This window comes from Boleophthalmus pectinirostris, unplaced genomic scaffold (genome assembly GCF_026225935.1).
Source record: "Boleophthalmus pectinirostris isolate CB_2022bp ecotype Guang Dong unplaced genomic scaffold, ASM2622593v1 HiC_scaffold_17, whole genome shotgun sequence".
Classification (NCBI taxonomy): domain Eukaryota; kingdom Metazoa; phylum Chordata; class Actinopteri; order Gobiiformes; family Gobiidae; genus Boleophthalmus; species Boleophthalmus pectinirostris.
Window position 1 is genome coordinate 1,095,660 of NW_026571115.1, and position 15,341 is coordinate 1,111,000.

Sequence of the window (15,341 nt, forward strand, 5' to 3'; positions counted from 1 at the left end):
ATCAAGCTACTATTAGTATACATAGGATGAGATATTCAAAAAATAAACAACAAAAAACTGGGACATCCCTGGTTTTTTGATGGTTGGTAATAATAAAATTGTGAAACGAGGGCGTAATTAAGGAAAATTGTTATGCAGAGACCATTCAAGACGTGTGAGTCAGACCAGTCATATTTTCAAGCTGATTTTTTTGCATTTTACCTAAACAAATGACACTTTATGCCTCTCTTTACCATTGGCAGGGATCAGATTGGTCAAAATTAGGGACATTTCTTGTATAAAACTGGGACAAGTCTGTGGTTTTGGATACATCTGCTGGGACAGGGGACACAGGGCTCAAAACTGGAACTGTCCCGGGTAAATAGGGACGTGTGGTCACCCTAAGTACACCTATTTTCTATCCAACATTACAAATGGCTAAAAAGAAACTAGCGTGTCTAACATAACCCAATATTTACTCAAATATACTGCTAATACAATCGTAACTCTCGAAGATCTAATTAGAGAAATGCATGAATTCTAGCATGAATAGCCAACGGGAAAGAGGTGCTCGATTAGCTTTAATGTTAGCACCAATTTACACACTTAATAAAAACTTAGTTCCTCTTAGTTACTTTCTAAAATTTGAAATTAATGCCGGCGTCGTAAAACATTACAGCTTAGCTCACGGGTCTGCGGGGAGAAGATAAGACCACCCACCGCTGACTGAGAGAGCACCAAATCAAGCAGGAATAAAAACTACGGCAAGACGAAGACGGATACGGTAAGACATATGGCGGCCATGTTTTTCGGATGAGCTACCCTGAGTTATGTAAGGCCTTAATGCGGCTTGGATCATTAGAGTCCGGCAGCACCCAAGGTCAGTGCGGGAGAGGGGGGCTTAGAGTGGCGGCGGAGAGGTCCCCCGGGAGAGGTTTGGAGCCAGGACACGGTCAAGGGTGGGACCCAAAGGTGCCGTTATCTGACACCCACTGGCCGCCCAAGGATAAAGAGGGGGAGGGAGAAAGAGACACAGAGAGAGAGAGAGAAAGAGAGAGGGGGGAGGAAGAGAGAAATAGGGGGACTGGAGACAAAGAGGTTAAAGATCCACGGGCAATGTCACTAAGAACGAAGCAGCGGGTTGGATGAAGTAGGAGGTGGTTGTTCATAGTTAAGGTTAAGGTACACTTCACTGTGCACGTTAAGGTTGAACGATGTATCGTTTTGGACCGAAGATCGCGATCTCAAACAACACGATTTTGGGAGCGTCAAAGCCTTGTTTTTTTGCAGTGCTCCTGAAGCCCAATTTTAAAGGGACAGTTCAGAGTTTTGGACATAGGGTCTCATTTCCTAGTGAGTCCAGAGTAACTATAGATGTGTGGAGACACCCGTCCAGTCCTTGTATTTGCAGAGGTCGCTGGTGCTAGGCTAGTGCATGTCAATGGCCATAGTTAGCCTGCCACTAAAAACAGTCTTACCCACTCCACAAAACACCAGAAAACAAATCTATTATTACACCAGACTGTCCATGTTAATGTCTGTGTCGACAGAATAATTTTGGAAGTAAAACCAACCTTGCGTCGCATGAATCGTCACATGTTGAGGGACTATTTTCTCGGCAGGAGCAGAATTTTACTCTGCTCTAGTTAGTGAACGTGGCCATATCTGGAACAGGCTTCTTCATGTGCTCTATGTGTCGTTATGGCGATGGTGCTTGGTGCTAGGTGATATCAGTTCGCCGCTGCTATGTTTTCTATCAGGAAGTACAAATCCTTCAAATACAAGGTTGGTTTTACTTCTAAAATAATTCTGTCGACACAGACATTTACATGGACAGTCTGGTGTAATAATAGATTTGCTTCGGGTGTTTTGTGGAGTGGGTAAGTTTTTAGTGACAGGCTAACTATGGCCATTGACATGCACTAGCCTAGCACCAACAACCTCTCCAAATACAAAGACTGGACGGATTATTTCAAAAAGTGTCTTCACGTATCTACTCTGGCTCACTAGGAAATGAGACCCTATGTCCAAAATTCTGAACTGTCCTTTTAAGGGAGAAGTTTGGTTCTGCATTGACTCAAAGTATACTGCCGCCATTGCCTTGTCGCTGTCGTTTTTGATTTATTGGTCTGTGTTGAGATCTATGCACTGCAAAGTAAATCACTACCACAACACTAGAAGGCTAGGATTTAAACCTGACGTTCATGTAAAGTTTAGCATGAACCATCTCCAACGCAATAGAAGCACATAACAGACTCACCATCAGCAGAACATCCTCTGTCACAGAAAAAACACATATATTCCACTGAGTTGTGTCTTTTAATCCGACAGAATCTGACCGCATCGGGGCACAAGGAGAGAGCTGTTTTTTTTCAGTGCTTATAGTGTATGCAAATTAGTCTTGTGGTTTTAGGTTTTATTTCTGTAAAACGTAAACAAATGTGCGCAAACGGTCCGGGGTCAAATTGTCGGTGCAGGACTCTGGTATGATGTAAGTTTCCGTGATGTTTGCCAGGGATGTAACAGTAACCGAAATATCGTGATATTGTATCATCAGAGTTGTCACAATAATATCATGGGCCATCACAATATATGAAATTACAAGTTTATTTGCTTAAATTAAGAGTTATGGTGCAGCAATAGTTAAAAAAGACAGAGGGAAGTACATAGACCATCACAATAAAATGCTACATATTTAGAATTGTATTGTCAGATATTCAAAGTGGCCTCTGAAAGTAAAAAGTGCTCACAGACTCATGGTGGTGAATAGTTAGAACGGTCAGAATGCAGAAGGTAAGTGAAGAATAAATGGACCATGTAAACGTTTCACTCTGAGGTGAGTTTTTCTTTCTGCTGCGTTTGTAAAGTGTTGCCGTAACTTGAGCCACAAACAAAGGCCGCCTGTAACACAATGTTGATTTTTGTATTAATTCTTTGTGTCGCCCTCAGCATTTTTCACAAGTTTGAATTCTCGTCAAAACTCCATCAGAATAATGAGGCATAATGTAATCATGGAATGAGACTTGTTTTACATAAACTCAATTAGAGATGATAATCTCACTCTGATGAGTGTTTAATCTGGAGTTAATGACCTCGTATCCAAAAATAATTAGTTTGGGATTTTTTATTTGAAGTTTTGAATGATTGTTTCCTACAGCAGATTAAGAGAAGACTTACTGACTACATTTGGTACACTGTGTACTGCACCTAATATTACTAATACTGCTGCTGATACTACTGCAACAACTACTGCTGATACTACTGCTGATACTACTGCAACAACTACTGCAACAACTACTGCAACAACTACTGCTGATACTACTGCAACAACTACTGAAACAACTACTGCAACAACAACAACTACTACTACCACCACTAGTACTACTACTTACTACTGCTACTACTACTAGTACAACTACTAATACTACTACTACTACAACTACTACTACAAGCTATGCTTGTACTACTACTACTACTACTACTACTACTACGACTACTACTACTAGTACAACAACTACTACTTCTACTACTACTACTACTACTACTACTACTAGTACAACAACTACTACTTCTACTACTACTACTACTACTACTACTACTACTACTACTACTACTACTACTGCTGCTGCTGCTATTACTACTACTATTACTACTGCTATTACTACTTTTATTACTACTATTACTACAAAAACAACAACTACCACTACAACTTCATTAAGTAGTTTTACTCTCTATAACTAGAACTACTAGTTAAATTACTACCACACTACAGCTATTATTATTTTACTACTACTATGTGTACTACCACTATTCCCACTACTACACCAGGATACCCCAGTGACAATAGAACGTGATTTTGAGCATTAAATCGTATATATTCCCATGTGGTCTTATAGGTGTGCACTCCCTCAGTGGTGCAGGTAGGTCCTTCAGACTTTTTCAGTATGATGATTCTAGTTTTGATACTAGTTTTTGTCTCGATTCATATCTGATTTTCGATATTTTTGTCATCTCCAGAAGCCAGGTCCAGGTATTGGAAAGGAAGTCAACAGAAACGCAAAACCAAACCAACAAGTGAAATGACGTTAAATCTCGGAATATAAAACGAAGCGCGGCCCGTTCACGAGACAGAGAATTAAATCACCGGTGGAGGGAAAATGTGGCTGTCCAATTTCAGTGGAGCTGTGCTGGTAATTGGAGGCCGGGGCTGCTCTGATAAATCTGGTATTATCGATATGATCTGAAGCTCTGGGGCAGCGGGCGCACCTTATCACAAGTGACACGCTCAATCCTCCGCAGATTACACTCCAACCCCAAAAAACACACGCAGGAGACGACGAGGAGGAGGAGAAGGGGGGAGGAAAGGAGGAGAGGGGAGAGGAAAGGAGGAGGAGATGGAGGACAGTATTCAAAAGGGATAAGATGGAGGAGAGTGGTGAGGAGGCGTGAGAAAAGAGGAGGAGAGAGGGGGAGAGAGTGGAAGAGAGCAGAGAGGAGAAGAGGAGAGGGAGGAGAGTGGTTAGGAGGAGAGAGAAGAGGGGAGACTGGAGGAGAGAGGAAAGGAGACAAGGAAAGGAGGAGGAGACGGAGGACAGTATAGAAAGGAGGAGATGGAGGAGAGTGGTGAGGAGGAGAGAAGGGGGGAGAAGAGGAGGAGTGGGAGAGAAGGAGAGAAAGGAGAGAGGATATGGAGGACAGTATAAAAAGGGATGAGATGGAGGACAGTGATGAGGAGAAGCGAAGAGGAGGAGCAAGAGAAGAGAGGCGGAAAGAAGAGGGGAAGAGGGGGAGCGAAAAAAGGAGAGAGGGGAGAGAGGAGGGGAGGAGGGTGGAGAGAGAGTTAAGGAGGAGAGAGGAAAGGAGAGCAGAAAGGAGGAGGAGATGGAGGACAGTATCGAAAGGGATGAGATGGAGGAGAGTGGTGAGGAGGAGAGAAGAGGAGGAGAGAGAGAGAGAGAAGAGAGGAGGGGAGGAGGGGGAGAGAAGAAAGGAAAGAGGAGATGGAGGACAGTATAGAAAGGGATGAGATGAGGAGGAGCGAAAAAGAGGAGAGAGAGGAGGGGAGAAGAGGACGAGGGGAGGAAGGGGAGAGTGGAAAGGAGAGAGGAGGGGAGGAGGGGGAAAGGAGAGAGGAAAGGAGGAGATGGAGGACAGTGAGGAAGAGGAAGAGAGAGAAAAGAAGAGGATGGAGGGGGAGAGAAGAGAAGCAGAGAGGAGGAGAAGAGGAAAGGAGGAGAGAGGAGAAGAGGAAAGGAGGAGGAGATGGAGGAGGGTGGTGAGGAGGAGCGAAGAGGAGGAGTGAGAGAAGAGAGGTGGAGAGAGGAGGGGAAGAGGGGGAGAGAAGAAAGGAGAGGAGGGGGGGAGAAGAGGAGGAAAGTGGAAAGGAGAGAGGAGATGAGGAAAGGAGAGAGGAGATGGAGGACAGTATACAAAAGGACGAGATGAAGGAGAGTGGTGAGGAGGAGAGAGAGAAGAGGAGGGGAGAAGACGGGGGAGAGAAAGGAGAGGTGGAGAGAAGAGGAGTAGAGGAAGGAGAGGTGGAGAGAGGGAACTAATTTACACTTTAATAATTTTATGGGATGAGAGAAGATTATTTTAAAAAGAGGGATGTACAAGGGAGAGAAGGAGGAGAGATGGAGAAAGACAAAGTGAGAAGGAGAGGGAGTTCATTCAGAATTTTAAAGGATGGAGAGAGCGGGACGAATGGAGGAGAGAGGTTTCATTCATTGAGAGAGAAAGAGAGGGATGGAAAGAGAAACTGTTTCATTTTTTTTATGGTAGGAGAGAATACAAGGAGGTGAGACGGAGAAAGAGAGGAGGGGAAGACATAGGGAGGACACAAGGAGGAAGAGAGAAAGATGGACAGCCACAGAAAAAGAAGAAGAGAGAGAGTGAGGGATGAATCGTGGAGAGAGAGGAGTGATGCAGTCGTCCCGTCATAAATACTCCGCCCGCTACACCTGGACTGAGACTGCATCTATCAGAAAGACTAGAGAGAAGGAGGGAGGGACGGAGAGGGAGGGAGAGAAAGAGAGAGAGGGTGGAGGAGAGAGAGGAGGAGAGAGAGGAGCGATGCGGTTGGCCGAAACACCTGAACCGAGGCTGCATCGATCAGAGCGAGGGATGAAGAAGGAGAGAGAGAGGAGGAAAAGAGAGAAAGAGAAAGAGGGAGGGTGAAGAAGAGAGGAATGTAGAGGAAGGGAGAGCGGCAGCAAGGGAGGAGAGAGGGATGAAGAGGGAAGGAAAGAAGGAGAGTGAGGCTGCATCTCTCAGAGGGAGGGATGAAGAGGGAGAGAGAGAGGAGAAAGAGAAGACGAGAGAAAGAGAGAGAGGGAGGGAGTGAGAGAGAGGGATGAAGAGGGAGGTAGAGAGAGACTGAGGCCGCATCTATCAGAGGGAGGGATGAAGAGGAGAGAAAAAGAGAGAAGGAGGGAGTAAGAGAGTGACAGAAAGGGAGAAGAGAGGGATGAGGAGGGAGGGAGGGAGGGAGAGAGAGACTGAGGCTGCATCGATCAGAGGGAGGGATGAAGAGGGAGAGAGAGGAGAAAGAGAGGGAAAGAGAATGAGAGAAAAGGAGAGAGAGGAGAAAAAGAGGGGCAGAGAAAGAGAGGAGGAGAGGGAGGGCGAGAAAGAGAGGAATATAAAGAGAGGGAGAGCATGAATGAGGAAGAGGGGGTACAGGAAGGGAGGAGAGAGAGATAACGAGGGAGGGAGAGAGAAAGACTGAGGCTGCATCTATCAGAAGGAGGGATGAAGAGGGGGAAAGAGAGGAGAAAGAGAGGGATAGACAAAGAGAGAAGAGGAGAGAGAGGGAGGCTGCATCTATCAGAGGGAGGGATGAAGAGGGAGAGAGAGATGAAAGAGGGGCAGAGGAAGACAGAAGGAGGGAGGGAGAGAGAGAGAGAGAGAGGGAAAAGACGAGGGATAAAGAGGGAGGAAAGAGCATCTATCAGACTGACTCCAGAGAGGGATGGACAGGGAGGGAGGAGGAGGAGGAGAGAGGGATGAAGATGGAGGGAGAGAAAGAGAGACTGACGCTGCATCTGTCAGAGCGTCTCCACCCAAAACAACAAAACTCACACTCTGTTCATCCAGGAGCTAAAGGAAAACGTGTGAGCACCGGAGTCATACAGGAGGAAACTACATTGCCCATGATCCTTTGCTCCGTGTCAGTGCAGCCAGCATGAAGAAGTGTGAGTGTTTTAGTGTCTTACCTGTCACTGTAGGCGGCGGTGGTGGTGGGCTGGGCAAATCTGTACGCTGCATAGCCTCCCTGTAAAAACAAAACACAAACATACATATTTAAGGTTAGAAAATATTCAAAAATACATTCAGTAAAAGAACAAACGCAAATATTTATGTTTGTATAATAGAAACAATTTCCTGTTCCTAATTATCATACAAAAAACTCATTCAGGAAGATAACTGAAAGCCTATAAGATTTTTTTTTTTTTTTTTTTTTTTTTTAAGAAGGTTTGATCTAACTTTTATCTGAAATAACTAACTAAAAACATTTTTTTTTTTTCATTTTTTCCATTTTTTCCATTTTATTTTTTTAAATTGTCATATCATCCATATCTTTGCTGCACTTGTTGTTCTTCCAACACTGCAAAAACTGGAGGGTTAAAATTTCAGGGTAAAATATTTCAGAGTTGTTTTTAACACAAAAAAGTGTTATTTTAACTATTTGAAAGTTAAAGGGGGGTTTAAGTTTGAGGGGTTATTTGCCAGAGTTGATATGGTTGAAGTTAATTCAGCTTCCCATTCATTCATGTTCATTCAACTTTCCTTAGTGATAATTCAACTTCCTCTAGTGTTCATTCAACTTAAACTAGTGTTCATTCAACTTAAACTAGTGTTCATTCAACTTCTCCTTGTGTTAATTCAGTTTCTCTTAGTGTTAATTCAGTTTCCCTTAGTGTTAATTCAACTTCTCCAAGTGTTAATTTAACTTCTACTAGTATTTAGTCAACTTCCATCAGTGTTATTTTAACTTTCCCCTGTGCTAATTCAAATTCCACTAGTGTTAATTCAACTTCCCTTAGTGTTAATTTGGCATCTCCCACCCCCCACTTCAAACTCCTGCGAGAGTAGACCGGTTCGAACCATAATTTCATCTCAAATTAACTCAAATAATGTGTAAAAATAAAAACTCCTCTGTGTGTTGTTTAGTTGATTTCGGGGTTAAACAGGAACTTCGGTCCAGTTTTACTTAATTAAGATTTCCAAAATGATTAAATTGATTCTAGAACAGATTGGACTCATAGAAACTCATAGAAACACTTAAAATTGATTCTGCGGGAGTCAATTTTAACACTTCACGTCAGATTTTATATTGTAATACTTATTATTCTATTTTATTTATATTTTTTCTCTTTGTTATTATATTATATTGTGATGTGTGAGCTGCTGTGTCCAAATCATTTCCCTTGTGCGTCAATAAAGTTTGTCTAAGTCTAAGAGTAAAACCTTCTGTCGTTATTCTGCCTCCTCTTAAAGTGCAGTTTCCTCTTCTGACACCAGGTGGAGCTGTGATACATTATGAATGGGCCCGGAGCGGCTCATGGCATCCTGTGAATGATGCGCTCCAATCCATTGACACAAACCTCCTCCCTCTCTTCTCTTCCCATCTCTCTCTCTATTTCTCTCCTCTCCCTCCCTCTTTCATGCACACTCTCTTTTTCAGATCTTCTCTCTAATTTCTAAATCCCTCTATTGTTCAAATTGAGCTTTTTGTTGTAATACGGTGAGTTCTTGACTTTAGTCGCCAGTACAGGTGATCATGACATCACAAGGTGGAGCAGAGCATGTTGAGCTTTGAACATGTACACTTTAAACTTCAACAATTAAGGAGCAATTAAAAAAAAAAAAAAAAAAAAAAAAAAAAAGAAGCTTTACTATAAATATAAAGTGCTGCACCATAACTCTTAAACTTTATAAGTTTATAGTAATTTTTTACTATTTTTACTAAATTACTATAAATAAAAATGTGTAAGTATCACACACAATCTTTAATTATATTTAGTATTTAAAGAAATTATAATAAAAATAATAATAATAATAAATACAAATAAAACAGCAGCAACAACAACAACAACAACAATACTACGACAACTACTATTACTACTACTACTACTACTAATAATAATAATAATAATACATATTTTATTAAAGGCAGTTATATTTTTAATTAATTATTACATTCAGTATTTTGTTATGTATTTTGATTAATAAAAAAATAATAATTACACTCAATCAGATATTATATATATATATTACAAATGTGAAATTATTATTATTATTATTATTATTAATTTTATTTTTTTATACCAAATATAATTAAAGATTTTTTTGTGATACTAACACTTTTTTATTTACAGTAATAAAAAAGAAAAAAAGATTATAAACTTATCTAAAGTTGGGCATTATTAAATTATTATTATTATTACTGATATTATAAATTTTATTTTTTATAGTCGTATTTTTATTAAATACTAAGTGTAATTTAGTTGGGGAGACAGACTAATACTACTACTACTACTACTAGTACTACTACTACTACTACTACTACTACTACTACTACTACTACTCAAACATGTGTAAATGAAACAAAACACAACATGTTTTTGAGGAGGTAACAACATTCTAACATGACTAAAAGCTCACAAGAGCCCATTTTGCGTAATGTAGGACCTTCCAATGGATTTTGTATTTTTTCTTACAGTGTCAGACTCTTAAAAGAAGCTGTATTTGTTATTTTTTATGTACACCCTCCATTGACATACACGCCGTCCCCCTCAGCGTGATGCCAATAGAAAGTATCGGCGCAGTACTGTGATCAGCCCACGTGACAGTGTTCACTTCTGTGTAACTAAACACACAGTGGAAGTAGAGTGCGTCGACGGGCGTGCGGGAGACGGGCCGAGCGCACGGGGCTTAAAGTGGCTATAGAGGAGACGAGAGATTAGTTTAAGTGAGAAATGAGCCCGTCCCCCACTGTTTTTCTATTAGTGCCAGTGGTGAGTGCCCATCTGAGCCCGTACACAGCACAGGAGAGGAGTCACTCAATAATGCATGCTCACATTCATTTTTAAGACTTATACACGGGAGGGAGAGACAAGGAGACGAGGAGACGAGGAGGAGAGAGGAAGAGAAGAGAAGTCCATAGTGTAATACTCGTCCACTCCCTAAACATATACTCATACAGACAAGACATCGAAAAGGGTAAATGGTCCTGTTTCTAAATACAGTTTTAGTTCATGTTTCAGTTTCTGTCTGTGTGGGTAAGAGAGAGAGAGAGAAGAGGGAGAGGGGAGGAGAGAGAGGGAGGGGGTAAGAGGGAGAGAAGAGTTAGAAAGGTAAAAAGAGAGAAAGGAGCAAGCATGGGGTAAGAGAGAGAGAAGAGAGAGGGAGAGAGAAAGAGAGAAAGATTATGAGAGAGAAGAGAGGGGGAGAGGGAGCAAAAGAAAAAGTAGAGAGTGGGGATAAGAGAGAGAAAAGAGGGAGAGAGAGGGAGCGAGAGAAAAAGGAGATGGAGTGGGTGAGAGAGAGAAGAGGGAGAGGGGAGGAGAGGGAGAGAGAAGGGAGAGAGGCAGTAAGTTGGAGAGAAGAGTTAGAGGGAGGTAGAAAGAGAGAAAGGAGCAGGGATGGGGTAAGAGAGAGAGAAGAGAGAGGGAGAGAGAGAAAGGGTGAGAGAGAAGAGAGGGAGAGGCAAGGAGGGAGGAGGAGAGTTAGAGAGGAAAGAGAAAGAAGGGGTAAGAGGGAGAGACGAGGGAGCAAGAGGTAGAAAGAGAGAAAGGGTAAGAGAGAGAAGAGAGGGGGAGAGGGAGAGACAGAAAGAGGAGAGGAAGGAGATAAGAGAGAGAGAGAGAAAAGAGGTGAGGAGAGGAAAGAGGAGTGAAAGAGGAGAGAGAGAAAGATAAGAGCAGAGAGAGAGGAAAGAGGAAAGAGGAGAGAGTGAGGGTAAGAGAGAGATGAGAGGAAAGGAAAAAGAGAGGGTAAGAGAGAGAGGAGAAGGGGTAAGAGAGAGAAGAGAGAGAGAGAGACAGATAGAGAGAAAGAGGAGAGGGAGTGGGTGAGAGAGAGACGAGGGAGAGAGTGGGAGAGGAGAAAGTGAGAAAGAGAATGAGAAGAGAGAGAGAGTGAAGATAAGAGAGAGATGAGAGGAGAGGAGAGAGGAGAGGTGAGGAAAAAGGAGGGGAGAGGAAAGGGGGAGAGAGAGAGAGGACTAGATGGAAACTTGAAAACTACCTCTTCATGACATCACAAGGTGGAACAGAGCATTTTAAGATTTGGAGATGTTAACAGACTAAGGATTCCTCAAACGTGTGTGAATTTGAAAACTGAAGTATAAAAAGTGAATAAAAACAGACGTTTACGGGTTTTGGGGAAGCAAAACTGAACTCATGTTTTTGTGAATCATTCCACAGTTTGTTGTGTAGGAGAGGAGAGAGGAGCGCCCCCTGTCTGTCTGTCTGTCTGTCTGTCTGTCTGTCTGTTAACGCGTTTGGGTTGAATAAAATCCAGAAGATTGAACAGACTGAAGGTTAAAAAAAAAAAAAAAAAAAAAAGCTGCAGAGTCAGATTTAGAGAGAGAGACACGCGATCAGACGGACGCATCACGCACACACACAACCTGACACGCAACTGACTTCTATATGCACGGAAGAGAGGGAGGAGAGAGAGGGAGGAGAGAGAGAGAGAGAGAGAGAGGAGAGAGAGGGAGAGAGAGGGAGAGAGAGAGAGGAGAGAGAGGGAGGAGAGAGAGACAGAGAGAGGAGAGAGAGAGAGAGAGAGGAGAGAGAGAGAGAGAGAGAGAGAGAGAGAGAGAGAGGAGACAGAGGGAGGAGAGAGAGGAGAGAGAGGAGAGAGAGAGAGGAGAGAGAGAGAGAGAGAGAGGAGAGAGAGGAGACAGAGGGAGAGAGAGAGTGGAGAGGAGAGAGAGAGGAGACAGAGGGAGGAGAGAGAGAGGAGAGAGTGGAGAGAGGGTAAGAGAGAGAGGAGAGGAGAGGGGAGAGAAAGAGGATAAGAGCGAGAGGAGGAGAGAGGAGAGGGGAGAGAAGAAAGAGGGGAGAGTGGAGAGGAGAGAGGAGAAGCGAAGACAGAGAGGAGAGAAGAGCGAAGAGAGGAGAGAGGGAGGGGGTAGGAGAGAGAGAGAAGAGGGAGAGTGAGAGAGGAGAGAGAAAGAAAGGAGAGGGTGAGAAAGAGAAGAGACAGAGAGAGAAGGGAGAGGGTGAGAGAGGAGAGAGAAGAGGGAGCGAAAGAGAGGAGAGAAAGGGGGTAAGAGAGAGAGATGCGAGGAGGAGAGAGAGAAAGGGGAGTAAGAGAGAGGGAAGGTAAAGAGTGGAGGTGAGAGGGAGGGGGAGAGAGAGAGGAGAAAGACAAGAAGAGCGGTGAGGGGTGAAAATAGTGAGGGAGAGTTGGAGGGAGTTTGAGAGAGAGATGACGAGAGAGAAAAGGAAACAAGGGGGAAGGGGAAAGAGAGACACAGAGGGAGAAAGAGAGAAAGAAAGTGTAAAAGGGAGGAGAACAGAACACAAGAGAGAAAAACAAAGGAGAAAGGGAGAGGGAGGGAATTTAAGACATAGATGAAGAAAGGAGGAAAGAGGAGAGACAGACGGAGGGGTGGAGGAGAGAAACAAGAGATGGAGGGAGTGAGGAAACAGAGAGAGAGAGAGAGCGCTCCTCCACTCTCGACACCATAACAAATGTCCCGCTCGGCGCCCTGACAGAGAAACGCCGTGATTTATCGTCCTGCGTTTGGGACGAGCGGCGCAGTAATCAGAGACGTCCCCCGGGGGCAGCAGCGTCCCCCCGGGCAACAGGAAGTAGAGAGCCCCCCCCGGTGCCCTGACTTCCTGCCCCCCCTAACCCCCCTGCAGAGACACAGGGGGGAGGGAGGAGGGGGGACGGGGGAGAGCTGTGGCCTCCTGACCTCATTCTACAACAACACACGGCGATGTAAACATAAAACAAAACACACACAAAAAACAAAAATAAACACACATTCATACGTCGGATAATTGTATATAAATATTTTTTACTTTCAGCTCCTTTTAACTTTTAGTTCTTCATTTTCTCTAAATGTTGAGGTTTCAAGGTGCTTACAGCTGGATTCTGTGAAGATTATAAAAAAAAGTGCAACAAAAAGCTGCATTTCAAATAGTAGACTGCTACCACTAACTACTACTACTACTACTACTTACTACTACTACTACTGCCACTTCTACTACTACCATTACAACTACTACTACTGCCACTTCTACTACTACCATTACTACTACTACTACTACGATAAATACTACTACTACCATGACTGCCACTGCTACTATTGCTACTAGTACTACTACTACCACTACTACAATCATTACTACAACTACTACTATTACTACCATTACTATTACAACTACCACTACTACCACTGCTACTATTGCTAAAACTACTACTACCACTATTACTACTACCATTACTACCACTGCTACTATTGCAAGTACTACTACCACTACTACTACCACTATCACTACTACAACTGCTACTGCTACTATTACCATTAATACTACTACTATTGGTACTACTACTACTACAACTACTACTACTGCTGCTACTACTGCTACTACTACTACTACTACTACTACTACTACTACTACTACTACTACTACTACTACTACTACTTACTACAAATGCGACTATTACTAATACTACCACTACAACTACCATTACTACTAGTACTACTACTACTACTCCTCCTAATACTACTAATACCATTACTATGACAACCACTATTACTAGTACTAGTACTACTAATACTAATACAACTACTATTACTACTACTAGTATTAGTACTACTAATACAACTAATAATATTACTACCATTACTACTACTACTACTACTACTCCTAATACTACTAATACCATTACTATGACAACTACTTTTACTACTTCTAGTATTAGTACTACTAATACAACTAATAATATTATTATCATTACTACTACTGCAACTACTACTATTACTTCTTGGAAATGGAGTCCACATGCTGACACCAGTACAAATATTGAACAGTTTAAATATTTACAGGATCATGTTTAGTTCTTACTTCATTACAAAATCACACGATGGCCGAGCTGTTTACGTTATAATTCGGTGTCATTTGGTTCAAGACGATCGTCCAATCAGAACGCAGAATGAGCGTCATGTGACTCTCTCATATTTGGTCGCTGTTTCGATGCTTAAAACCTGAAAAATGTGTTGAAATTCCTCTATAATAAACAATGGAAGAATGAAGTCCAGCGGTATCACATGTGAGCGCCACAGCCTCCCTCCTGGCCATCCCTCTCTCCCTCCCTCTTTCCATCCCTCCACCTCCATCCCTCCTTCTTCCTCTTCCCTCTGTCTGTAAGTACAGCGTCCCCCCCGACATGACGGATCACGCACACGTCCTGTTCTGTAAATATATGACACATGGAGGCCATATTTAATTTAAGAGTGCGCTCCCTCGCTCCCCCCGCGTGGCTCGCTCCGACGGGAGGAGAACGAAAGAGGAGAGAGGAAGAGAGAAAGAGGAGGGAGAGGATCAGTTTGGAGGGAAGACAGGAGAGAAAACAGAAAGAAGGAGAGAAACAAGCTTGAACGAATGAGGTAGAGGAGAGAGGAAAGAGAGAGAAAGAGACAGAAGGAATTTACGGAGGAGGAAAGAGAGAAAGAGGGGGAGAAGTTGGGGAGAGGTAAAAAGAAGAGAGTACAGAGGGAGAGATAAAGAAAAGGAGAAAAAGTGCAGAGAGAAAGAAAGAGAAAATGAAGGGACACAAAGGAAAGATAGAGATAGAAGGATAGAGAGGGAGAGAGAAGGAAGTAGGTAGAGAGATAGGAGAGAGTGACAAGGAAGAGAGAGAAAGAGGGAAAGAGGGTGAGAAGATGGGGAGAGGTAAAAAGAGAAGGAGGGAAGGTAAAGAGGGAAGTATGGAGAGAGAGAGAAGAGAGAGGGAGCTGCAAATAAAAAAAGGAGAAAAAGTGCAGAGAGAAAGAAAGAGAAAATGAAGGGACACAAAGGAAAGAGAGAAGGATAGAGAGGGAGAGAGAAGATAGGTAGAGAGAGATAAGAGAAAGTGACAAGGGAGAGAGAGAGAGAAAGAGGGAGAGAGCAAAAAGGTGAATGAGAAGCGAGAGAAAGAACGAAAGAAAGAAAAAAGGGGAGGGAGAGAAGAGGGGGGAGGTAAAGAGAGAAGGAGGGAGATGCGGAGGGAAAGAGGAGAGGGAGAGGGAGTTGCAGATAAAGAGAGGAAGGAAGAGGGTTTAACAGTAGACAGAGAGAGAGAAAGGGGGAGAGAAAGAGAAAATGAACAGACACAAATGAAAGAGAGAGAAT

General features: G+C 42.9%; 1 protein-coding gene across 1 annotated transcript in view; it reads right to left on the bottom strand.

The window, feature by feature from the left end:
• LOC110161044 (RNA binding fox-1 homolog 3) overlaps nucleotides 1–15,341 on the bottom strand; it is a 180,500-nt gene that overhangs the window by 32,219 nt on the left and 132,940 nt on the right. The window contains 1 exon segment of the mRNA XM_055152615.1: nucleotides 7,194–7,252. Within this exon segment, the coding sequence (XP_055008590.1) occupies nucleotides 7,194–7,252 (59 nt within the window).